At 39.8% G+C, this 27,264-nt stretch overlaps 2 protein-coding genes across 6 annotated transcripts in view; both read right to left on the reverse strand.

Annotated features, from left to right (window-relative positions):
* The window catches only part of LOC125460536 (copine-9-like), a 428,858-nt gene extending 412,205 nt beyond the window's left edge, over positions 1-16,653 (reverse strand). Inside the window, exon 1 of the mRNA XM_059649788.1 lies at positions 16,540-16,653. Coding sequence (XP_059505771.1) covers positions 16,540-16,621 — 82 coding nt within the window. The 5' untranslated portion in view covers positions 16,622-16,653. The remainder of the gene's footprint in view (positions 1-16,539) is intronic.
* Positions 12,623-27,264, reverse strand: part of mtmr14 (myotubularin related protein 14) — a 73,522-nt gene continuing 58,880 nt past the window's right edge. For 3 of the 5 annotated variants that reach the window (XM_048548081.2, XM_048548080.2, XM_048548079.2), the window contains exons 17-19: positions 25,120-25,299; positions 23,067-23,219; positions 12,623-17,524 (exon numbers count right to left, since the gene is read on the reverse strand). In XM_048548081.2, coding sequence (XP_048404038.1) covers positions 17,344-17,524; positions 23,067-23,219; positions 25,120-25,299 — 514 coding nt within the window. In that variant the 3' untranslated portion in view covers positions 12,623-17,343. The remainder of the gene's footprint in view (positions 17,525-23,066; positions 23,220-25,119; positions 25,300-27,264) is intronic. The other 2 variants (XM_048548083.2, XM_048548082.2) reach the window with 1 other exon arrangement.

Below are 27,264 nucleotides of genomic sequence, written 5' to 3' on the forward strand. Positions count from 1 at the left end.
CTTAAGAAAAGGTGTAGGTAGCAGATGGACAGATATAGTTCAACATAAAGATATAGTTTCTGAATAACAACAGGAAATGAATATGTAAATTTCACAAAAGCAGACAGGAACACCAGGCATTTGGTATAAGCACTGGTTATTAGAAGTGGCAATATAAATAGGTGAGATCATAATAAATGGAGTTATTGATCCTGTATTCAAGGGAGAGAATACAAAAAAAGAGACATAATTTTGAAGCTTACCTAGGGCCTTAACTGAGATAGACAGAATACAAGGTTCAGTTCAACTGCCTACACTGTTTCACAATGTGTGGATCACAGTTACTTTGATTAGTTCAGTTGACTGGATGGCTGGTTTGTGACACAGATTGACATCTGCGGTAGGGTTCAAATCCTGTGCTGGCTGAGGTCATTCTGAAGGCCCTGTCTTCTCAAACTCACCCATTGCCTTCAGGTTTAAATCACCACAACTGCTTCTGTTTAATAGAAGAGGACAGCTTCTGGGACTTGTGTGACATTTACTTAACAGCATGGTGAGATAGAAATTCAAATCCAATCTATAATCAATAATGTGACTCTCCCATTCCCAGAAGAGCAATCCTCACATAAGTGTGTTATCTTCCATTTCTCAAACCAATCGTCCTGCTGCTGCTCTGAATGAATTTGCTAAGTTATGTCGGCTGCTTTGAGCATTCAGCTAACATCCATTGAGAACAATACTGAGACTCCCCAAACATCCCAGCTGCATGGATTGAGAAGAGAAAGACTGTTGTGCAATCCAATGTGCATCACAAAATTTCATATGTTTTGTTACTAGGCTGTCTTACCTCATTCCCCAATTGGGAGGGCAGGAATGCTACCTGATGCCAAACCTCTACCAACTCTAACATCCAACCAGGTGCCAGATGAAGAAATACTGCATGAAGGGAACTGTTCTGCAATAGATGTAACATGTGGCACAATTCAGACTTCCTCAAATTCAAACAGTAGTAATTTTCAGCACAGGCTCTCTTGGGCTGTAGTGAGGATTCAGGTTGTAAAATACTAGGAATATTGCAATGCTTATTTCATCTGTAGGTAACAAGTAGATGGAAGAAACTGTAAATAAAGTACTATTGTAGGCCAAGTGAAATGCATTGATTGGATTCTTGTGGTGGAGTAACATGGTCCTTATTTTGTATCAGTACAAAGAAAGTCGCATTATGCAAAGTGTAATGTCCTTATTATTCTGCTGAATAGCTTTCATATGTTGTACTTGTTAAATTTCACGGTGAATGGAACATTTACTTTCAAAGATTACTGTCAGTGTGAATGATTTTTTTCAAATTAATTACATTTACATTTCTTCAGAATCTATAATCCTAATCATTAAATAGCCAGCACTGAATGAGTAATTTACCCAAAACGAAACAGAAAATGCTGGAAACACTCAACAGGTCTCAAAGTAAAGTTGAGAGAGAAATAGAGTTAATATTTGAGGTTGTTGATCTTTGATTGGAAATGATTTAAATTCAGATTTCCGGGATCCATAGTAATTTGTGTTTACTGTTCTGGTTGCATTGTCTGATGTTTAGTATTTGTTTTGAAACCTAAAGAATTCAACAAAAATTACAATAATAACCCTGACCACATCCACTCAATCAATAACCACATGTTCATTTATTCTAATAACTGGCCCAACCTTCTCTGATAGCAAATCTCACCTCCAAACCATCACATTTCCCAAACCCATTTACTCAAACTAGTTCTGAATAAGAGTCTTATTGAATTCAAACCATTAACTCAGTTTCCTCACCACAGATGTTTCCAGACCTGTTGAGTTTCTCCAGCATTCTGTGTATGCTTCATATTTCCAGCATCTGCTGTGATCAGCTTTGACTGTAAGAAGTATCTGATTCATACGCATCAATTTTAATCAATGTCAATCTTGTCAACTTCAACCAGCAACCCTGTTCTCACCAAATCAAGCCAGGAATCCATGCATACCTATCAAAACAGTAACCTCAAATGTGGACTGGCGTTGTGGAGATTGAATAAAATAGACAGAAAACATGACAAAAATCACACAGTTTGGAAAATTGGAGTAAGATTGATATAATACGAATAACAACAATACCAAGGTAAGAAGATTGCTTCAGAGAGGAATGGACACAAAATTAGAGAGAGAAAGATGAAAGAGTGGATAGTATATTGAGTCTGCACAATTGGTATCAATATCCATTACTGGTCGAACAAAGGAACTTAATGATGTCATTGCATTGTAAGGAAGAAAATAATAATACAAAGATCATCGTATCATCACACTATTCCAAAAAGCAGAGCTGTGACACTGAATGGGCGAGAGGATATTTGAATTTTTTTTTTGATAAAGGTTTTGGTAAGCGTACAAATATCAAAAGGTCTTTTATTTATTACAATGACAAAGCAGTAGTTTAGGCAAAATTGGGTAAATTGTGCTAAGGCCCCTCACTGAGAGCTCTGTGGCTATTCCTACATTCCAAGGACTGCTGTGGTTCAAGAAGGCAGATCACCATCACATTCTCCAAGGCATTTAGGATGGAAAGTAAATTCTGGCCTAGCCAGTGATGAAATCAGAAGTCACCTGACACCAGGTTGTAGAAATAATGGGAACTGCAGATGCTGGAGATTCCAAGATAATAAAATGTGAGGCTGGATGAACACAGCAGGCCAAGCAGCATCTCAGGAGCACCTGAGATGCTGCTTGGCCTGCTGTGTTCATCCAGCCTCACATTTTATTATCTTGACACCAGGTTGTAGTCCAATTTGGAATCACACAAGCTTTCAGAGCACAGCCCTTTCATCAGGTGCTGTGAGAGAGCAGGGCACACAGAGTTTATGGGCAGAGATCAAAAGATCTTCCAAGTGGTGTTAGTAGAGTGTCAGATGATAAGATTCTGCAGGTGACCAAGAGTGTTAGACTGTATAGGATGGGCCAAAAGGCTAAAAGTTAATGATGTTATTCGACAGCTGCATGACTAAACAGACTGTATAGGATGAGCTGAAGGGCTAAAATTGTTGCTGGTACTCGACAAGCTTCATGATCTTGAATGAAACCTGTGAATATTCCTTTATGAGCCAAAGATGACACCGGCAGCTGTGTTTTCTGTACCAGCCAGGTGCTTTGTCTTTCTGTATCTGCTTTCTTTGTGCTGGCTGTTTGCTACATTGTAAAAAAGAGAGAGAGAGTTTTGTTCCAAGTTGCTGGACTTCGTCTTAGATTGGAATTGTGAACGGTACCAGGAACGAACCTAAGCCTTCAGGCCAGCCACTGGTCGAGGGGCCCCAATGGGCAGAAGGGCATGAGACTTGTTGCTCTTTGCCTTTACTTTTCCATTCATTATTACCACTATAATCATTGTTATTATTTAATAGACATTCATATTTAAGCAAATTCCTGTTGTCGAGTCTTCTCTTAATTATATTTAACCAAATCCAAAAGAACTGCTTGAATACACGCTATGATCCAAGACATAGATAATGTGTAAAGTGTTTATAAAGTCAATGTCAGAGCTGTGATGTCACAACAATCAGGCAAAGCCATAGGAATATAGATAAGGTGGCATCTCACATCAGGCACTGAATTGTAGGTGTCAGGCTTTGTTCAGAATCTGTCTCAGAGTTTTAAACTGGAATCAGGCTGGTTTTATTCTGAAAGCTGGAATTTATAAGATGCCACACTGACTGACTGTGAATATAATCTGTCTGGTTTTTGAACAAAATATATCTGCAAATAAACAAACATCTTGGATGAAATGCTTCACCTCATTGATGTAGATGTGTGCGTGTGAGCGTATATCTGTGTGACAAGAGTGTGTGTTTCTGAAAGACTGTGTGGTGAGAGTGTGTGTGTGCATGTGCGTGCATCTGAGAGTGTGTGTCTGTGTATGAGTGTGAGAGAGACAGTGTAAGTGTAATAAGTAATTCAAAACTGTTCAAACTAATTAAGGTAGACAGATCATAGTAATTTATCAAGGTGGAGCTATCAAAACAGGAAAGTAAGGAAGATTTTATAGATACAGGAGAGTGGTGAGCTTATCTGTAGCATGACGTGAGCCCAAGATCATGTTTGAGGCCATCTTCATGGGTACAAAACTTGGCTATCAGTCTCTGCGTAGTGATTCTGATTTGTTGTGCATCTTGGAGTCTGTCTTGGAGGCTGCTTACCCAAAGATTAGAGGCTGAATGTCCTTGACTGCTGAAGTGTTCCCTGACTGGGAGGGAACATTCCTATCTGGCGATTGTTATGAGGTGTCCATTCATCTGCTGTCATACCATCTGCATGGTCTCAGCAATATACTATGCCTGAGGGCATCCTCGCCTGCAGTATATGAGACAGACAACATTGGCCAAGTCTGATGAGTATCTGCCATATACATGGTGGGCGATGTTCCCACGTGTGATGGTAGTATCCATGTCAATGATCTAACATGTCTTGTAGAGGTTGCTCTGGCAGGGTTGTGTGGTGTTGTGTTTGATGTTGTCCTGAAGGTTGGGAAGAACATGGCATAGTTTCCTTGTTCCAGGGAAGTACTGGGCAATGAAGGGTGCTCTGTAAGTCTTATCCTATGTCTGTCTTCTGAGGACTGTGCTCCAAAAGCTTCTGTCATTCCAAATAAACCTGTTGGACTATAACCTGGAGTCGTGTGACTTCTGACTTTGTCCGCCCCAATCCAATCCCCACATCTTAGCCAATGATGTCTATAGCCCATGAACACATTTTTTAAAAAAATCTTGCAGCTACTGGTTACCTGTGTAGGATTTTGCTGCAAGGAAAAGAATGCCAAAATGAACCATATATAGAAAGAAAGCCCCCAGGTTTTTGACAGGAGTTGGGGCATCATATTAGAGCTTAACAAAACATTGGTAAGGCCACTTTTGGAGTACCATGTACACTTCTGGTTGCCCTGCTATAGGAAAGATGTTATTAAAGTGGAAAGGGGGCAGAAACGATTTATAAGGATGTTACTGGGACTGGAGGCATTGAGTTATAAGAAGTGGCTAGATAGGCTGTGGCTTTTTTTCCCTGGAGGCTGAGGGGTGACCTTATCAAAGGTTATAAAATTATGAGGGGCATAGGTAAGATGAATAGGAAAGGTCTTTTCCCTGGGGTAGGGAAGTCCAACAGGAGAGGGCATTGGTTTAAAATGAGAGAGGAAAGATTCAAGAAGGACCCAGGGGGTGCAGTGTTTTTCACACAGAGCGTGGTGCTTGTATGGAATGAGTTGCCAAGGGAAGTGGGAGAGGCTGGTATTATTACATTTAAAAGACATTTGGACAGGTACATGAATAGAAAAGGTGAAGAATGATATAGGCCAAACACTTGTGAGTGGGACTGGGACTGGTTAAGTTTAAAAGACTTTGTCGGCATGGATGAGTTGGACTGACAGGCCTGTTTCTGTGCTGTCATTCTATGACTGTATAATAGATTGATGGTCATTGATGAGCCAGCTGAAGACATCTGGGCCTAGTACACCATGCTGAGGCATTCCTTCACAGATGTTCTGAAGCTGAGATACTGACCTCCAATAACTTCAACAATCTTCCTTCATGCCAGGTATGACTCCATTCAGCTGACTGTTTTCTCCCTGATTCCGATTGACTCCAGTTTTATTTGGGCTCCTTGATGCCAAACTCAGGTCAAACTTGTCCTTGATGACAAGGCCAATTCCTTTCACTTCATCTCTGGAATTCAGCTCTCCTGCCTATATTTGAACCTAGGCTGTATTAAGGTCAGGAGTGAGAGATGCTGGTGGAATCTGAACCAGGCATCAGTGAGTGAGAGATAGAACAGTTTCATCTAAGATGAAGATAAGGAGTTTTTTTTCTGAGTCCGTGGAACTCTCATCAGGCCATAACCTCAGATCCCATTTTGTTTACCTTTGCACTTTTTGGTACCACTGTTGCTTCACTTTTTCTTTGCCTTTGGGTGACAGCTGTTAGTAATTCTGTGATTAAGTGCCCTTGATAGATCTTTTCTTCACTTGTCCTAGTATCATTCCCATTGGCCCTGCAATACTATTTAATCTGCCCTCTTGAATCCTATCACAGAGATTCGCTTTGTTCTTTTCCCATCCACCTCCCAGATTCTCTTTTTGATTCATTCCTGTGTCATGGGCATCGCTAGCTGGGCTAGCATTAATTGCCTGTCCCTAGTTACTCTTGAGAAACTGGTAGTGATTTGTCTTCTTGAACTGCTGCAGCACACATGTTGTAGTTTGATCCATAATGCCCTTAGGGAGGGAATTTCAGGATTTTGATTCAATGAAAGTGAAGGAACAGCGATATATTTCCAAGTCAGGATGGGAGAAACTTGAACAGGATCTTGCAGGTGATGGTGTTCCCGTCTATCTGCTGCCTTGTACTTCTAGAGGGAACTAGTCATGGATTTGGAAGGTGCTGTCGAAGGATCTTAGGTGAATTTCTGCAAGTGCATCTTGTAGATGGTACAAACTGCTGCTACTGAGCATCAGCAGTGGAAGGCTTGGATGTCTTTGGATATGGAACCAATCATGGGGGGTGCTTTGTCCTGTATGGTAACAAGCTTGTAAACAGGAGCTGCACCCCTCCAAGCAAGTGGGGAGTATTTCACTATACTGCTGCCTTGTGTCTTGCAGATTTTGGGGCATAGGCTGTTAGGAGTCAGGAGGTGAGTTACTCGCCCTAGGATTCCTAGCCTCTAACCTGCTGATGTAGCCACTGTGTTGATACGGCAAGACAAGTTGAGTTTTCATCAATGGTAACCCCAAGGATGTTGATAGTGGAATTCAGTGACAGTAACATCATTGAATGGTCAAGGGATAGTGATTAGTTTGTCTTATTCTTCAATATGCAGGTGGACTGGGAAAATCGGGTTGGCAGTGGATCTCAATGAAAGGAATTCATGGAATGCCTACGAGATGAATTTTTGGAGCTGTTTGTAATATAGCCCACCAGGGAACTGGAAATTCAGATTTGGTGATGTGGAATGTGGCAGACTTGATTAGGCAGATTATTCCTCTAGGGGGCAGTGACCTTCATATGATAGAATTTACCATTCAGTTTAAGAGGGAGAAGCTTGAATCAGATGTAATGGCATTATAGTGAGTAAAGATAACTACAAAGAAACGAGGGAAGAGCTGGCTGGAATTTATTTGAAGGGAAATCCAGCAGGAAACAAGGTGGAGCAACATTGTCAGGAATTTCTGGGGGTAATTCAGGAGGCTCAGCAGAAATTCATCCCAAGAAGGAACATACTGGGGGGGGGGGTGGAAATCAGGCAATCATGGCTGACAAGGGAAGTCAGAGACAGCATAGAAACGAAAGCAAACAATGTAGTGAAGATTAGTGGGAAGCGAAAGGATTAAGAAGGCTTTAAAAATCAGCAGAGGATAATTTCTTAAAAAAAACATCGGGGGGAGAAGATGAAATGAGAGTAAGCTAGCTACTATTGTAAGGAAAAATTGCAAGAGTTTTTCTAGACATCTGAAAGTGAGAGGCAAGAGGGGAGATTGGATCACTAGAAAATGAGGCTGGAGAAGTAATAATGGGGAACAAAGAAATGATGGAGGAAGAGAATAGACATTTTGACTTAGTTTTCACAATGGAAGGCACCTGTACGGAACTGCAAGAAGTTCAGGAGCAGAGGCCATCACAAGGGAGAAGATGCTGCAGAATCTGAAAGTTCCATAGCTGTGTAAATCACCCAGACCAGATAGGCTATACCCCGGAATTCAAAAGGAGATAGTGGAAGCGATTTTACAGGCATCGATGATGATCCTTCCAGGATCACTAGTGTCAAGGAGAGTCCCAGAGGACAGGGAAATGGCTAATGTAACACCACTGTTTATGAAGCAAGGGAGGCAGAATACTGAAATCTATAGAGTGGTTAGCCTGACCTCAGTAGTTGGTAAGATTTTCGACTCTATTATTAAGAATGAGATTAGAGGGTACTTGGAAGAGCAAGATAAAATAGGGCTGTGTCAGCACAGCTTCACCAAGGAGAGGTCATATCTGACAAATATTAGAATTCTTTGATGAGGTAAAAGGCAAGTTAGACAAAAGGCAGCCAGTGGATGTGATCTATTTGAATTTCAAGAAGGCCTTTGACAAGGCGCTGCACAGGAGGCTGCTAAATAAAGTAAAAGTTTATGGTGTTACAGGCAAGGCACTGGCATGGATAGAGGATTGGCTGACTGGTAGAGAGTGGAGTGTGGGGATAAAGGGATTTTTTTCAGGATGGAGCGATGTGGAACTTCACAAGGGTCCACGCTGGCACCACAACTACTCACGTCATACATTATTGATCTGAATGAAGGAACTGAGGACGTTTTTGTTATGTTTGCTGATGACACAAAAATGTGCAGTGTTCAGGATACAGAGAGGCTGCAGAAGGACTTGGAGAGCCCAGGAGATTGGACCAAGTGAAAGAACACATTATGAACAAATGTGAGGTTATGCACTTTGGTAGAAGGAATAGGGGCACAGATAATTTTCTAAATGGGGAAAGGCTTCAGAAATCTGAAGCACAAACACTCATGGGAGTCCTAGTTTAGGATTCGCTTAAGGTTAACCTTCAGGTTGAATTGGCAGTTAGAAGGGCAAATGTAACAGCATTTATTTCAAGAGGGGTGAAATACAAGAACAGAGATGAAAGTGTACACGTATCTGACCAGACCACATTCGGAATATTATGAGCAGTTTTGAGCCGCATAGCTATGGAAAGATTGCTGGCAGGGGTCTATAAAATGACATTGGGGATGAAGGGCTTGTCATAGAAGGAACAGTTAAGGGATTAGGAGTCTGTACTTGATGGAGATAAGAAGGATGACGGGGGATCTCATTGAAATTTACAGAATACTGAGAGGCATGGATAGAGTGGATGTGGAGAAGCTATTACACTAGTAGGGGAAATTGGGACCTGAGGGCACAGCCTCAGAATGAAAAGATGAGGAGGAATTTCTTTAGCCAGAGGGTGGTAGATCTGTGGAAATCATTGCCACAGAGGGCTGTGCAGGCTAAGTCATTGAGTATAGAAACAGGTTCTTGATTGATAAGGAGATCAAGAGTTACCAGAAGGCAGAAGAATGAGATTGTGAAAACATATCAGCCATGTTCGAATGGCAGAGTAGACTTGATGGGCCAAATGGCCAAATTCTGTTCCCATATCATATGCTCACATGGAGATGGTCATTGCCTTGCATTTGCACAAATATTACTTGCTACTTGCCAGCCAAAGCCTGGATATCGTCCAGAATCTGTTGCATTGGAGCTTGGACGCTAAGAAGTTGTTTCTGTTAGACGGGGAGACTAGGACCCATGGGGACAGTCTTAAAATTAGAGTGGGTAAATTTAAAACTGAAATGAGATGACATTTCTTCAGCCAGAGAGTGGTGGGCTTGTGGAATTCAATGCCACGGAGTGCAGTGGAGGCCGGGACGTTGGATGCCTTCAAGGCAGAGATCGACAAATTCTTGGATCTCAGAAGGAATCAAGGGCTACGGGGAGTGCAGGGAAGTGGAGTTGAAATGCCCATCAGTCATGATTTAAATGGCGGAGTGGACTTGATGGGACAAATGGCTTTACTTTCACTCCTATGTCTTATGATCTGCTTCAATATCCAAGAGTTGCAAACGGTGCTGAACATTGTGCAATCATTGATGAACATCCCCACTTCTGATTTTATGACAAGGGAAAGTCATTGAAGAAGCAGCTGAAGGTGATGGGGACTGGGTCACTATGCTGAGAAACTCCTGCAGAGATGTCAGTACGAGAATGTCAGTTATTTAAAATAGAGATTAATGATTTTGCTGAGGGAACCAAATATAATATCTCCAAATTTTCAGATGACACAAAGCTGGGTGGGAGGGTTAACTGTGTGGAGAAGGCAGGCATTCTTCAGTGGACAAGCTGAGTGAGTGGGTTAAGGTAGGGCAGGTGCAGTATTCTGTGAACAAAAGTGAGGTTACGCATTTTGATGGCAAAAACAGGAAAGCAGATAATTATGTGAACAGCTACAAACTGATAAAGGAGAATGTGTAATGAGACTCATGTGTCCTTGTACACCATTCTGAGGGTGAGCATGAAGGTGCAGGAGGTGGTAGAGGTGTTGTGTGTCAATTACAAGCTATGTTTAATTCAGTTACTTAAGAACCTGTGCAAATTCTGAAACAATTACTTAAACTTTATTGCACGTAGCAACCAAAATAAGACCCCTTCAAGTAAGCAAGTTAAGACTCACAACCCAACTTGGCCATTACCTGATTGAGTGGTGGAACTCAGCTAATATTGCAACCAAATGTCTATCTCTGGACGTTCAGGGTTCAATGTTTGGGCAGTGTTATTCTTCAAAGTTCTGGAGTTGAATTCTTATACTACTTCCTGTCTTTAAAGTTTGCGCTGTGACCTTATTGATGATCCTTTAGATTCTTTTAGCCCCAACATTAATTACACTTCTGCAGTCCTCAAGTCTGTAGCTTGCCTTCTTATCAGACAGCTCCTCTGATCTCTTGCATTCAGTGCCAGCAGTCGATTTAAAAACGCAAATTTTCCTGCAATTAACCCCTTTACATCAGGATATCCCTTCTTGCAAGCAATCTAATTGTCCATTTATCACAGGGCAGCAGGTTATCAAGCAACGTTATGTCCCATCTCCCAGGAAAGAGCTGATGTTGCTTCCACTCCTTCTTCCCAGGGGTGGTTAATTAGCGTTCTGTCCTTAATTCCTTTATACCAGTTTACTCTTTTATCTCAGGCAAGTTTATTCCAGGAAGATTTACCGTTTTAACGAAGATCTGTAGTTCTGGGTGTTTGATTGGGTCACTGAAATGACTAGTTTTTGTGCAAATGTTTCATCCCCCTTCTAGGGGGCATCTTCAGTGCTGTCTAACCTCCACTGAAGTGCTATTATTCTGTTTCATTCTGAATTTATATACTCTGATCCGTTACGATGGGTAGTTGAGTTTCTGGTTTTGCTCCACGATGGTACGTATATGGGGTCTATTTCAACAAGTTTATGGTAGTTGAAAACTAGGTTTCTAGGAATTCTCATGTTTGTCTTTGTTTTGCTTGTCCTAGTTAAACTGATGTCCTTCTTTGTCAGAGTGAATGGAAACGATAGAGTTGGTCATGCTGTTTTGCTGTGAGTTGATGTTAGTGTATCCCGGTGGTGAGTTTCTTGCCCACCTGTTCTATGTATTTGCTTCTCACATGAAACCTACGTACTACTATGGAGCAAAACCAAAACAGAACTACCCACCCTAACAGACCAGACCACACAAATTCAGAATGGAACAGGAGATCAGCGCTTCAATGAGGCTAAACAGCACTTAACATGTCACCTACAAGGGGACGAAAGGTTTTCACAAAAACCAATTCTTTCAATCCAGAAACCGTTAATAAAGTTTCGAAGTCTACACTAACACGAAGGCAAGTGGTTTGTTGGCCTTCATTAACAAGAATTTTACAAGAGCAGGGATGTCTTGCTGCAATTGTATAGGACCATACCTGGACTATTATATGCAGTTTTGATCTCCTTACCTGAGGAACAACGTTCTTGCTATAGGGGGTAGTCTAGCGAGAGCTTACCAGACTGATTCCTGAGATGCTGGGACTGACACTAGAGGAGAGGTTGAATCGGTTCAGATTATAGTTGCTGGCGTTCAGCAGGTTGAGGGGTATGTCACAGAAACCTAAAAATTCTAACAGGACTAGAAGGTTGATGCAGGATGTTCCCAATTGTGGGGTCACACTAAGGATATGGGATAAATCATTTAGGAATGAGATAAGGAGGATTTTCTTCACCCAGAGGCTGGTAAAGCAGTTGAGATGAAAACATTGTATGATTTCAAGGAGTTGGATATAGCATTTCGGTCTCAGCAGATCAAAGGATTGGATCAAGGGATATGCAGAACAGACTAGAGGTGGATGATCAGCTGAGCAGGATCAAAGGGACGAGTGGCTTACTTCGCCTTTTTTCTATGTTTCAATGATGTGCCAATTTAGAATCTACAAGCAACGTCAAGAACAGCAGTGTGGTGGCTGTGGTTAGCACTGCTGCCTCTCAGTGCCAGGGACCTGGGTTCGATCCCACCCTTGAGTGACTGCCCACGTAGAGTTTGCACATTCTCCCCATGCCTGTGTGGGTTTCCACGAAGTGTTCCGGTTTCCTCCCATGGTGCAAAGATGTGCAGGCTAAGTGGACTGACCATGCTAAATTGCCCACAGTTTTCAGGGAGGTGTAAGTGCGTTAGCCATGGGAAATTCAGGGTTACAGGGAAAGGGTAGCAGGATGGGCCTGGGTAAGATGCTCTGCGGAGGGTTGGTGTGGACTTATTGGGCAGAAGAGCCTGTTTCCACACAGTGGGAATTCTCTGAATAGAAATGAAACACAAACTGGTTCACTTGCAGCTGTGAAAATAAAATATGTGAGACATTAATAAATCATGCAACTTCAATTAATTGAACGTGGACAGGATCTGCATACTATATGCAATCTTTTAAATGATTTTGTAGTTTCATCCTGGTGTCTGAATTAAGTTTATGACAAAGAATTGATAATAGTACTGTATTTAAGCACACCTTTGACTGAGACACATTCAATAGACGTACAAAGTATGCGGCAAGCATTTGATCAAGATTACAAGTTTTATTATTTGTATCCGAGTTGAAACATTTTATAGATACGCAGAGAATGCCTGGAACAAGTTCAAGAAGTCCTGAAGAACCACTACAGTAATTTGCCATGTTGCAAGATTTTGCACTTCATGGAACATTAATCGTGAAATTTTAAGTCATATTTTCACTCAGAGTACAGAATATTCCTTCAACAAATTTCTTTAAAGGAGTTCCTGCTTCATAAACACAAATTACCTTAATGTCATTTTGGAAATGTTGCTCAAGATAGTTGAATGATCCAGCAAGAAAGGGGAAATAAGGCCTCAATTCACTGACCAAATCAAGTTGAACAAGTTGTTATTTCTGACTGTATACTAGAACATTTTGCACAAGATCAGTAAAGTGATAAGAAAATTGAAACTGTACAATTCACTAGGGTCAGCAATCCAAACAAAACATCAAGTCAATAGATTCCTGAAGATGCTCTAGATCAGCCTCCACGAATTGACCCAGTTAAATGGCTGTCTTGATTCAGACCATCCTTGTAGTCTTGGTTTAAAATGGGTGAAGAAATGGCAAAGCGTTGCTGAGAAAAACTAATAACACAGACAAACTTTCTTTTCAAATGAACTGCATGTCCTTCACTATTACTACCAAAAGCAAGCAATTGTAACAACATACATAATCCCAATATTTGAAAGAAGCAGAGGTTGGCATTCTACTATTCAGTCATACCTTTATACATCCTATAAGCTTCACCTTTAAAGAATAGTCTACCTGATTCTTAACTTCTAGAATGAAACATTAACAATGTACAGCTAAGGAGTTCAAGAAGCATTTTGAACCCAGTTTTACAATACTAGTTTCAATTTAACAATTCAAAATAATTTTCTGTAATAATTTCCATTTAGTCAAATACCTTTTATATGGATATCGTGCAGTTTTTTTTTCACAAGAGTATTTTGAAAGTATTGACCAAAATTGTTTATATGCAAGATTGCAAATATAAAGGAACATTATCCAAGTTCTTGGAGGAATGACCTTCCAGATAGATTTGATGTTTAAAATCACTCCTGCAGCAAATGCTGTATCTATTGTGCAGCAAACCGCTTGTGGAGTCAAATCACTCGTTCTAAGGGATTAAAAAAATGTTTCATTTTAACCACAAAATTGCTTGCACAAAACTGATCGCACGACTAAGTGATTACATTACTCTAGATCTACATGGCAAGATTAGAAAGTACACCCCTCATGCTTGATAATATGGCTTTATTCACAAAAGAGTTTTCAGAAGCACTTTTTGCCCATATGTTAATTGCTGTTTTCAAGGTTGGATTAAAAATCAAATATGACATTGCAGCTTTAAAATTTTAAAACCTGAGGAAAAAAAAAGGACAACTTTAAAGAGATAGTCCACTCTTCAACATCATTTTCCTCCTCCTACCAAGTAGGTTTCACACATTTATAGTACATGCTGCTGGCTTAGTGTCTCATGGTTCAATAACTCCTACTGTTCTTTCAGCCAAATTCTAATCCAAAGTAAAGCGCTTTGCCCAGTTCTCTCTCAATTAGCCTAGGTCACACTATCCCTGTGTTTTAAAGGCAGTAGACCAATTCTAATAGAATGCTTTTAGCTGATGGGAATCTCTCATTCCAGCAATACATCAGATTCCTCATCAATAATCTTGGTCATCAAATAGTCAATACAAAGGTCAATCTGGCAACTCAAAATGATGCCAAATTTCTAGCCATCTTACATTACAAGCCATACATTTATAGCCCTTTTTTGCTGATGGGGAGGGAGGGGAGAGCAACTTTGAGTTTAATCTCCAGAATTTTGACCACAAAGACATCTTCAGTCCACAGGGGAAAATAAGGCAACCCTTTAAGAGATTGTGTGCACCACTAAGAAATGGAATGCAAACCTAACGTAAGAAAAAAAGCTTCAGTGAATTCATCTCAGATAAATAGCTTATTGGAACTGTTAAAAAAAAACAACCAAATTACACTTTAGGGCTGGTGTGTACATGTGCGCGTGGTGGGGTGATACTGCAACTAATGAAGGATTTCCATTGTTTGCTGAATTCCCCAAGTTATCCAAACTACAAATCAAACTTTAGACATCTTCGTGCAAACAAGGGTTAGACAAAAATAAATTTAATTGTTTTCAGGCAACACATCCTTTAAAAATCGGACCAATGAGGGGTTCATGTTACACCTTCTTGGGATTTATATTTATCATAAGCAAGCACCAAGAGTAAATAGTCTTGCTCAAGAGAGATTCTGTGCATTAGCAATGATATACAAGCTGGGCAGGCTAACAAAAATACCAGTGCAAAAAAAATCGAACAGAACGGGGGCTAAGATTGGCTACAACTAAGTCAGAAAAGTGCTTAATTATCTAACAAACAGATGGTTAAATCTCCCATCTGAAACCTGGACACAAGATTTAAGGATCTTTAATTCTCCTCTGGAGAGGATTTTTGCTGGGCATGGCAATTTCTTTACAAGTATAAATATAAAGATATAGTCAAAATGTGCCATGCACATAACCTAACCAGATGAATCTCCATTCACATCAATGATTAAAAATGTCAGTTTAACTTTTTTTTTTAAAACTTACAAACTATGGCCTGTTTGAACTGGCTAATCAACACTTACTAAAAATAATGTATTACTGTGTACAATACAGTGTACTGTTTAAGTTTATGGCCAGTTTTGAGGGGGTAGGAATGAAGTGGAAAGCATATACAAGTGCAGGAAGGACTTTTTAAAAAAAATTACCAAGCTCTAGAAATCTAAAATAAAAACAGAAAATGTTCGAAATGTACAACAGGCTCGCCAGCAGCTGAAGTGATATAAGGCAGTTAACATTTTAGGTATATGCACTTTCATTTACAGTCAGAACTTAGGGATCTACAGTCAAGGCATTGTTTTATTTCTTCATAGGTGCTACCACATCCTCTTCACAGTTTTTAAATACAGAATAAACAAAAACCTGTTCTAATCCTAAAAGTGATTCCAGAAAAGTAGTAGTGGCTGTGTTGGTGAGGGAGCAGAGGATATCCAAAGGGGGGTTAAAATACCACAGATAAGGCAAACACATATCCACTACTCAAAGTTAAGCTGATGAGATGGATTTAAATTAGTGAAAGTCAAGTTTGAAACAATTATTCAGTTGCTATTCTTCACTCAGAGAGAAATGTTTGGGAAGTTTGCTACCTAGGGTAGGCAAAAAAAATGAGGCATTCAAAATGCAGCTGGACATAATGGGAGAATTGTGGCATTGGAGGAGTGAAATTTGATGGACTTTGCAGTCTTTTCTCACCCTTGACCTTTCTTACGCTCTTCCATGTTAAGAGTTCAATGCTGATCCAAGAGTCAACAGCTTGACAGAAACAATAAGGTCATTTGCCATTAAACTACTGAATTGTCTTCCTCCTACAAAGATCTGAAGCATGAAATTTAAATTCCAAGATCTGCAATTCAAGTGATGCAATACAAAGCTCTCCCCTCGCTTAATCTTCAATGGCAACAAAATAAATGTTGTGAAATTTGAATAGCGGTAACCCGGAGAAGATCAGTTCCATTTTAAGAGAAAAACAGATGTTTAAAATAAATACATTTTTTGAAGTGTTACAAAAATATTATCCAAAATTTCACAAGCAGGTTAAATGCCATATTAAAAAATAGATACAATCTTTAGAAAATAAGTCTAACGCTGAATTAAGTTAGATCAGCTAACAACAACAAACCATCTTACTATTGTATTCTTACTTAAACAGACAAACATTATTCATTTGTTGAACAAAAGTTGTTAGAATCTAACAGAATCTTACTGAAGCCAAATCATTTACTATTGACAGCTTTATTAGCGGCAGTAGTTAATCTATCAAAAAAAACAGCAGTGGTTAGTTCCTGTACTCACCAGGTAACTTGCTTTGGTGGTCACTCAAGTCGTTTGAGTAAGTTGCTACTCCATTTAATTCTCTCAGATTTGATTTGACCATTTCTCTCTTCCTCCTTTCTATAAGTTAGCTTAATTAGGATTGACACTACGCCAGACACATTATCCCACTATATCAACAAGAGTACACCATAATAAGACACACACTTGTAAGAAGGAAATTAACCGTGTTGAAATGTTGCAAGATTTTTAACGACCCTATTGCAGTACTAGCTCTTTAAAAAAAAACTGATTTCATCACACTCAGCCAACTTGAAAAGCAGCCTTAAAAGGAAGTTGCAAGACAAAACTCCTCTATTCAGTCAGATAACTGTAGACTGGAGTACACTAACAATGACAGCAGTTTTTGAAAGATTAAAAAAATGTCACTGGACGCATTCACCACCACTTCCCATTGCCTCCTATTATGGGATTTCTAACTTGAAAATAATCAATGACAAGTTTTTAAAAATTTTCCAATTTAAACACAGAGGCAAAGGTATCCCATGAATAAATAATCCTGTACCAAAGACTGAACCTGTACTTTTACTTCCTTTCACTAATATTTTGGATGTTTGTGGAAGAGAAGTGGGATGGGGGACAGTGAACATTTCTCCACCTTCCAGAAATAAATTCCAGGAGGAGAAAAAAAACTGAATACAATCCAAGGTCAAAAAGTGAAATAAATCAAGTAGGAAAACAAATTCACAAGTCCATCTTTGGCATTGTCACAGTTAATATCTGCACAGTGATCCATACCTATACTTTAAAAAAATGCCAGCTGTGTCAGACAATGCTGTTTGTGCCTCTCAGCCCAACTCCACGTGCAAATTGTTCTAGAAGTCCACCAATGGATGAGGACGGACTGGATGACACAGATCTGAGGCCCACAGTTGCACTGTATGCAGACAAGAATATGGCTCGGACTTCCTCCAGCTTGGCCCTGCGTTCTGGGATGTGTTGATGTCTGCAAAATAAATTGTATTTCTTTTGTAAATTTGAAATTCCATTGAGACCAAATCACTCAATTTTAATTACTAAATGCCCATTATTCTCTATCATCATTTGTATTGAAAATAATCCAGGGAGCATTTCACTCGGGTTCTTTCAAAATAAATTACTTCCCAATGGCACATACAAGCCAACGGCCATTCCATTAAGCTGGCAGTGCCTGCTCTAAAGAAAATAAATCAGAATCAATGGTAAATTGGAGATTATCTAAATCAGAGTGTCGAACTTCAAGTGTGCCAGCTCTTGGGATGCACTGGTTTGGATGGAGGGCAAGAATAGAACCAGACATTCCTTTCTCCCCCTGTACTTCATGCACAAACTTAAAGTGAAAAAAATTATAATCAGCCTCAGTCCCCAGGTAAATAATACACTAAAAAGGTGAAAGCCAATTTCCCCCAAGTGTAAGTACTATAGCATGCCAGTCAGTAATCTTACTGACAATGTGATTTTTTTTTGTTGCCCCACTCCCCCACCCCACCAAGGTTGATTACATTCTTTACATTTTAGCAAAAAGTTGAAAGGAATTGGTAGTTAGTGTGAATTCATTAATTGGCTTCATTTGAATATTCCCTTCTTCAGTTGCAAAATGACTGCAGCTGGAGTAGAGTTAAAGTGATCCTGAATATTATTTGATTTTTAAAAACTTGATTTATACTCAATAACAATAGGTTTCAAAAAAAAATGACAACTTGGGGATGGGCACTTAATGGGAAGTCTGATGCCTTCAGCACTCAAACTCCTTTCAGAACTTTGATTCCACTTCAATAACTTCTAAATCCACAGATGCTGCAAAATCTGCTGGATTACAGCAATAAAAGTACTCAGAATTACAAGGCTACATCTGCAGCCTTATTTATAACAAAACCATCTCTCAGTCACACTCATCATCATCACATCACCATGCCTATATTCCAGGTTTTTTAAAAAAATGCTGTAAACTTCATAGATGCCATGTCAACTCTGTGGGAAGCTATTTTCAGCTTTTCCTAATTGTGCAGTATGCCTGTATACCTTCTCACATCACACAGTAAGATGACTTGTGTGCAAGTGCAAATTTGGTAGCAATTTCTGGATCTTCAGCTTGTTGAAGTTAAGCAGATAATACTGAAAGTAATTTCACACAGAATACTTAACGGCCTGTTAGGAGAGTTGACATTCATTCATGAATCTAGAGCCTGGATTGAAATTAGGATTGTAACTTACCCTGTATACTACCCAACTTCCTGTATTTTGTACTTGTTCCTGTGGAGAGTCTGTGCAAGACTGAAGAGGCCAATTCTCAACCTGAAGATCTTTGGATTCACGAGGTGGAACACCCTACAAGTTAGCGGAATTTGGATTCTAGTATTTAATTTTCTTTCCTTCTCTTCCTCTGCTTTGCCTCATTAAAATAACTGAACACAAAGCATGATGTAGCTAAATGATTTGTAGCAAGTGCTTCCCAGTTAATGTCAATGCTGCTGCACATAAAGGAATGTTTCAGATTAGCAGATTCTTCATCTACCAGTGGAAAGTTGGCATTTAAGAGATGAGAATAAATGACCTGTAAGTTCAGCCAACCAAATGCTGCATTCAGTCCATCAGTTGGTTTACCAGATGTTTTGCCCAAATGCTTGCAGAGCTGTGTTCAAGTAGAACACTACCTTTTGTTCAACTGTCCTCCCAGCAATTCCACAGAATGCAGCTAGTGGTATTTATCTAACAGGTGTACCGCAGTCAAGACACGCAGCCAGCAATAACAAATGCTCTCTACACTTGGCCTTCTGTTGACTTGTTGTCTTTATCATCAACACTCACTGCCATAGTTTGTAAAAGGCCAAGCTGGTGCAACTGATCCAATGTTTGATTTCCTTTTGACAGGAGGTGCATTCCAAGGTATGGAAGGTTCTTGACATGGACACCGGCTCGCCTTTCAACACATATGGGAAGTGGAATATTTAACTAACCAGGTCTTTGTTAAAAAATACGCTTAGTTTTGCTAAGTTCAAGAGCAAGCTGAGTCTCTTGCATGTAGATTTGAAGAAATGGAGGGCAGCTTGCAAGTCTGATGCAGAATGAAGAATGACACTGCAATCATCTGTATGTTATAGGTCATGTCTACTGCTCAGTTTAATTTTGGCATGCAGATGACCAAGGTTAAATGAATTTTCAATTCAGGCTGGATATAATACTCACACCAGATAGCAGTCGTTCTTTGGTGAGGTCAGTTACCCCAGTCGGTTAGACAGTAAATAGAATAAAAGAGGCCATCACACAACCTTCTGAATTTTGAAAGTATGTTTCAGACCCACTAACGATAGTTGCAGTAGTATCATCATCATGAGGCAGCTGCAGAATGTAATTTCTTCAACATCAAAATTGCTGGAGAACAATCTCCATATCTTACTGAATCAAATCCCATGGTCAGAGCAACAAGTGCTATGCAGAGTTACTTCTGCTGTGTTGGATACCTTTCTTGGATTTACTTGGTTTCAAAGACAAAGATAATGTCAGAGGTTTCCGTGGAAGGTTTAAGAGACCCTGACACAGACAAGGTTTCCTTCAGCCACAGGAAGCAGGAAATTTAAAAGAAAGCACATCAGGTCTTCCCCTGCTACAAGCAGTAGTTTCCACTGAAAATAGTTACAAATGTTGCATTCTTGAAATTGGAAGCATAGGGAGGAGAGTTGTGTTTCCTCCCAAATATGCAGGATGACTGCATTGCATCTTAACGTGTGCAAAAACTCAGTTTTGAAAACCTCACACGGAATACCATCATACACACTGTTTTTCATCCATTTGATTGTTTGTTGTAGCCCTCCCATTGACGATGGCCCATCTATAGGATTTCACCGGAGGTTTTCAATGGATAGCCTAAACAGCATCAGCCACCACCATTGATTCATGGTTGAGAAATTGTTGAAAATGTTCTTTCCAGGGTTGCCAAATGGCATAATCCTCAAGATGACAGATTCCATCCTCCTAATGGAGAGGACTATGTCCATTTGACCTTAGTCTTTCATAGGTGGTCGCTTCAAAAAACTTTGCATGACTTCACGTTCAGTATATTGTTGGATTCCTGGGTCTCTAGTGCACCCAGCAGAAAAGTTGTGTTCACAGAAAGAAAACTTCACATTTTTCAACTCGCAGACTTAGAACACCCATGGATAATCCCAGGAGAGACCATCTGAAAACAACTGCAAACTATACCACGAAACATCAAGACTCCAAATTGTCATCACTGTACTCAATATGACTTGCTTTCCTAGGGGAAGTGTGTGGAAATAGTTGAAGGAATAAGGTGTGGGGAAACAACTTATACTGGAAATATACAACTGACAGAAACCCTCAAATCCAAGAAGTTCGTGTTGGTCTCCAGAATATGTTCTTGGATGCGCTGTCAGAACATCCCAAATGTATAAACGAAAGACTCAGGACACCAAACCTGCTAAGTTATAACTAATATGCCAAAGTCATCAGTGCTTATTCCTGAACCTCTGACTTGGATGACAAATGTTAAAAATAAGTTCTTCAGACTTTGAAGTTCTCACTGCCATCCCAAAAAATCATTCAACTGGGAGACTTTTAATCCAGGTTTGGTTTTAACTCTAATATCTGCAGAGGAACTGTTGGGAAGCAGCAGCAGCAGCTTGGGGAAGCCAATGTAACTTGTATTCTCTTGAGCATCATTAAAAAAAAGCTTCCATTAGAAGGGCAAATATAAAACCACATATGGGCAATCCTAGAACAAAGCACTGGCATCTCCGACATAATGTCATTGTTCAAGTCAAAGATCTAAACAATGTCTGTAGCCATGTTGACTGGTATCTGCTGGACAGATCATCTACTTAATGCAAAGACATTACAAGAACCAAAACTCCAAGAGGAAGATGATAAAAGTCTCAGCCCTTAAGGGGCCTGACAAAAGCTGCTTAAAACCAATCTGAAAAATCTGACAGCCAACTCAGAACGTTGGGATCAAATTAAGCCAGGTGTACAAAACATCTTTCTACACTCCAACAGGCTTGTTTACCAGGTCTAATGTAACAAAAACTATGCAGAAGCATGTGATCCCGGAACAAAAATGAGCAGTCTTCGTTAACTGGCACAACAACCCAAGTTTGAAAGTAAAGAAAGTTGCATTCCAACTGCTCAAAGCTGTCACACCTTCCCCACACCTCCTCCACTCCCCCCCCCCCCCCCCCCCACCCCGGCCAAAAGACAGACAAATCTGGAACATAAAATAAATCAATGAGAAGAAAAAGCGATATGACACTACTGGCAGGTCAATTTGAAATCTGAGTTTATACATTTCACCTTCGAGCTAGAAATGCAAGTGTGCACAAATGTCACAGGATTTGATTCACTTCTACAAAATATGGTCTAAATCATTGGGATTTATTTTCCCCATTGGTTAGAGGTATTTACAAGTTGTTTTTTACATCTATCCCTTGCAAGTAAATAATTCACAAACACCAGAAGTATTCATACTTAAAATAACTTTGTCTTAGATGTGCAGGTAACCCGAGGTACAATAAACATCAACAAACACCACGATCCTGTTCAGTCACAAAACTTTTAATTAAAAAGGCAAAAACTTTTCATATTCCTCTCAAAACCATTCATGCCAGTCACATTATTAACCCAATCTTTCTCTCTCTCATACTAGGTTCAGTGAAATTGAAAATCTTATTTGAACAGGTGCATTGAAGGCATATTGTGGCTGTTGGATGATCATTTTCCATAAAGGATTCATTCTTTCATCAACAAGTTTTTTTAGACATTCATTGACAGTGTCAGCAACGGTTCACTGCTTGAAGGATGATGGATATGGGAATTATTGCTGCTCTCACTGCAAGTTGCCTTTATTTGCTGGTTTCAATTCTGGCAGCTATTTAAGCATAAATGATTTCTTTTATTGACTGCAAGGGGTCACAACCATTTGCTTTCAGACCGCAACAAAGATCAGCACAAAAATCCACCTCATAGCCTGCTCATTTTTAGCTTTATTCTTCTTTCTTCCTCCCAACCCACAATGTACTTATTGCTTATTGAGAGCCTTGTATATTTAAAATCTGGTATAAATGTCTGAAATACAAAGATGGCTTCACCAAAAGATCCGCAGACAAACAAGTGAGCATTTGCTTTCTTGATATCATTTTTGGTAACTTTACTTACAACTGCCCTATAATTGCAAATTTAATTTCTTCCACTTCTGGAGGTATCTCAAAACTAGTGATGTCTTACAGGTTATCGAATACTGTTATAAATTGGTTTCTCTGAGAAATGCAAGAGACATGCTACTTGGTTGTTTGCAACTATTCCTTCTTTTTGGAGAAGATCCATGTTTGTACTGAGCTCGAGCTAAAAATGGAAGCTTGCTGCTTAAAGAATTGTGCAAAATGTATACAGGGCCTAAGGTGGATGAGAGGGACAACAGATGGATAGAGAGAGGATGACACCTATAACAGGACTAAATAATTCTGAGGTAAAAGTTGCATAATGTCAGCAACACTCACAGTCTTCCATTGGCTCCATCATCTTGTACACTGAAGGGGAGGGGTGAGTCATTGGTAACTACAGACTGGTCATGAATACTGCCACAGCCAGACACGATCTGCCAGCTGCCATAATCCGTGGAAGAGGATGAAGAATGGGAATACTCTGTGGAGCTGCACAGGAAGACAGTGAAATATAAAATGAGCACAGCTGGCCTTTTGTGCTGATGTATTTTCTTTTAATATAAAACTTTACATGGTTAACCCACATACTCCATAGTTATGAAAGAGCTTCTCATTTGGTTTCTTCTTTACCGTGAGGCCACTTTCTTCTCCATTCCAAATGGACATTAAGTCATTATGTACAACAACACCTGAGTGCTTCTACAAGTTAAAGGCTACTGTTGGAAGCAGTTATAAAACTATGTTGTCATAAATAGGAATAACCTTCTATATAACATTCATGGATTAAATTTCAATGAAAATTAAAATCTCAGACATCACCGTACATCTAATTTCATTAGATGGTAATAGGAATAAATTTTGTAACCAAGGCTCTCAATGTCAACTGTAACTGGATTATGCAAGGCCAATACGAAATCAAAATCAATGCTTGTAGGAATCATGAAATCCTCTTCAAGAGATCTGAAAAGCATGCTGACAAGAAGGAAGTTTTCCACTCCATTTTCCAAATTCCTTTTTGGTTAAAGTCTTTGAACCTAACAGATGATATTTAAATTTGTCAGTTTCCTCAGTCGTGCAAGGGCATGCACTTGTGATGGACATCAGATGCTAGTAGACGTATTCTGCATCAACATCTCCAGTAAACACAAAGGACAAGAAACTTTTGCAGATGATATTTGTTGCTCCTTATGGTACAATTCATTAATTGGTCCTTTTGAAAGGTGGTGCCCTAGGGACAGTGGAAACCTAAAATTGAGGGAGCAGGGAGATAAACATTTGGAGGTCACATTATCTCTTTGTTGGTAGAAACAAGGATAGTAAAAAAGAGAGTTTTAATAATGTCCCATTGTACAAGTATTTATCTACATTAACTTACAACTTTTTCAACTGTAAAGTGGGTAATAATTGATGAAATAATACATCCGAAGAAAAAACAACATCGGGCCATACTAATGATGAGTTTAGAAAATAACCACAGCAAGACACTAAAGAGTTAGAGGAATGGAGGAAACCAAGAGAAGCCACAAAAGTTACTATTGAGGAAGAAATATGTTAGCAATACTTCCAGAACTATCAGATGGTTTTCCTTCACAGATTTTCAAAGTAAGTCCCCACTGCATGTGATTCTACAGCACAGTTATAACATTCAAATCACATTCAGTGCATTATTCATGCTAGCCCTCTGTCTAAACATGATAATCATTCAGAACATGCACCATAAATTGATCAGCCAAACTGCCAACTAAAAGGTGAGTCATCTCAATCAGTGTTCTACAACAATTATGTTGGATCTTCAACATGCTCAGTTGCTGGGTGGTAGAAACCAGGAGCAGCAATCAGCAGTCAACACTGCAACTTTCAAAAGTTGCCAATATAAAGGTGATGGTATTTCAGAAAATAGTCTATATAATTCTTTAAAACACTTTAAAATCCATCCTAAATCTGATATCTGTATGCATCGAGGCAAAAATCTGCAAGCTTCTCTGTGGGGTTGTGGTGACAAAACGAGAATTAACAATAACTGAGATCAAGCTAGCAGTGTAGAACACTAGAGTTGTCAATAAAGGTTATATAACTCACATGCTCATTCAAACTCTAAGGGTGTTAAAAGCTTTGAACCTAGTCAGTTTACATGTCAATGCACACAGTTGAGGTTAATCTTTTCAGGTATATTTCATTCACATTCAGATGTTCCATTAATGCTGCAATTGTTAGTAACGAGGTTAACCGTGCTATTCTGCACCAAGGGGATTTTCTTTTCCCCTATCAAAACGCTTTCATAGTTTGTTAGCTTTTGAAAAGCAATAGCATACTTCAACCCAGAAGTTAGGCATGTATGCAAGTAACCATTACCCGATATATCCTCGGTGGACGGTGAAAATGGACCAACCTTCTTTCAGGAACAGCCAAGGGGCTGCTACTTCCTGTTGTCAAAAAGCTATTTTCAGATTGGTAGAACGATGGCCTCGCATCAGGCATACTGTGCTGTAAGAACCGATCTTCCAGTTGATTCAGCAAGTAAGGTTTATTCCACATAACAGTCTGTGGTGATGATGTACGGCCTTTTCTCCTGGAATTCAATTAAAGCACATGAAATCAGATGAACAGAATTGTTTTCCCTTTTTTTGGAAAATAAATTCAGAAATCCAGGCGCTGATAACACTCTAAAAATGATATGTCCCTACAAACATATTTTGGTGAAAATGTTGCAAGGGCATCGGAGTAGCTTTCACCTTAAAATAGAATGCCTTTGAATTAACTTCAATGAAATAATTACTTCCATATCTCCAAGGCTACTGAAAAATCAAGACCAAGAAAAGCAGCAAGACATTTCTCCAGGTAGCATTGACAATGATATGAAGATTATGTTTCTAATGAACAGCTAACTAATACAAAGCAACATTTTGAGAAACAGAAATTGCTTAAGAGTTGGAATGGGGTAAAGAGGACATTTTCCCCCAAAACAATGCCCACAGTGGATCCTAATTCTTGCATTCCTTCCAGCAGTTTGGGCAGAGAATGTGTGACATCAAAGCAAAGCAAAGATATATGCACTTTGAAATGTTCATAGTAGATCATAAAATGGAAGGAAATCACATTTACCTCCATAAACACACAGCCACAAGGAAATGCAGATCATTTAACTTCAGTTATTAATGTTGAACAAGTTAAGGGAGTTGGATGCCCAACAGTTTACAAAGAGTACAGCAAATGTTGCAATCACAGTGGACAATACCATCAACCCAAAACCCCACAGGACCTGCTGCATTGACAATTTCTTCAGAGGGTTATTTTCATGTAATTTAAAAGTTGTGCAGCAAGGTTACCTGCAGTAAAAAAAACATAGAAGCCCAACATGCCTGACCTAACCACTATTTTGTTCAGTGTACACGTTGTATCCCATAACATTTCACCCTTTGATGTGGAGTTGCCAGTGTTGGACCAGGGTGGACCAGGTCAAAAGTCACATGACACCAGATTATAGTGCAACAGATTTATTTGAAATCACAAGCTTTAGAAGCGCTGCTCCTTCGCCAGGTTAAGTGAAGACAGCACCAGGCACAGATTTTATAACCAGAGAGATCAAAAGAGCACAGAAGAAGTGTGAATGGAGTGTCCACAAGCTGAATAATAGGTCTCTGCAGGTGATCAAGAGTGTCAGATGGTGCCAGAGAGGTATCAACAGCTGAATAACAAATGAAGGGATGACCTACAACCTGATTAATTGAGGCAGTGATAATTACAAAACAATAAAAATAAGATGGTTCTGGAGACAAACCAAAGTAACAACAAATCCAAAACCATACAAACTAATTAAGGTATGAGATCATAAGTTATCAAGATGACGGTGCCAAAAATCAGGACAAAGGAACCTCTGCAAGACATGCCAGATCAATAGACGATCAATGGGTGGCACAGCAGCTCAATGGTTCGCACTGCTGCCTCACAGCACCAGGGGCCTGGGTTCGATTCTATCTTTGGGTGACTGTGTGTGGAGTTTGCACACTCTCCCCGTGGCTGCATAGGTTTTCTCCAGGTACTCCAGTTTCCTCCCACAGTCCAAAGACATGCAGGTTAGGTAGATTTGCCATGCTAAATTGCCCATAGTGTGTAATTTAGATGGGTTACTGGGGGATGGCTCTGGGTGGGATGCTCTGTGGTTCGATGTGGACTCGTTGGGCCAAAAGGGCCTGTTTCCACACTATAGGGATTCTATCAATACTATTATTACACGGGAAAACCACCCACCACATACACACTTATGTGACTCAGTCATTGTCGTCTACCTCATACACTGCAGGCAAGGATGCCTTGAGGCATGGTATGTGGTCAGACCATGCAGATGCTAAGACAATGAAGGAATGCACAGTGTACAATAATCGCCAGACAGGAAAGTTCCCTCCTAGCCGGGGAACACTTCAGGTGGTCAAGGATATGCAGCCACCGATCTTTGTTTAACAGTCCTCCAAGACACCCTTCAAGATACACAACAATATGTAGGGATTCTATCCCCCTTCATCATCAACAATGCAGA

The sequence above is a fragment of the Stegostoma tigrinum genome, chromosome 11 (genome assembly GCF_030684315.1).
Source record: "Stegostoma tigrinum isolate sSteTig4 chromosome 11, sSteTig4.hap1, whole genome shotgun sequence".
Taxonomy (NCBI): Eukaryota; Metazoa; Chordata; class Chondrichthyes; order Orectolobiformes; family Stegostomatidae; genus Stegostoma; species Stegostoma tigrinum.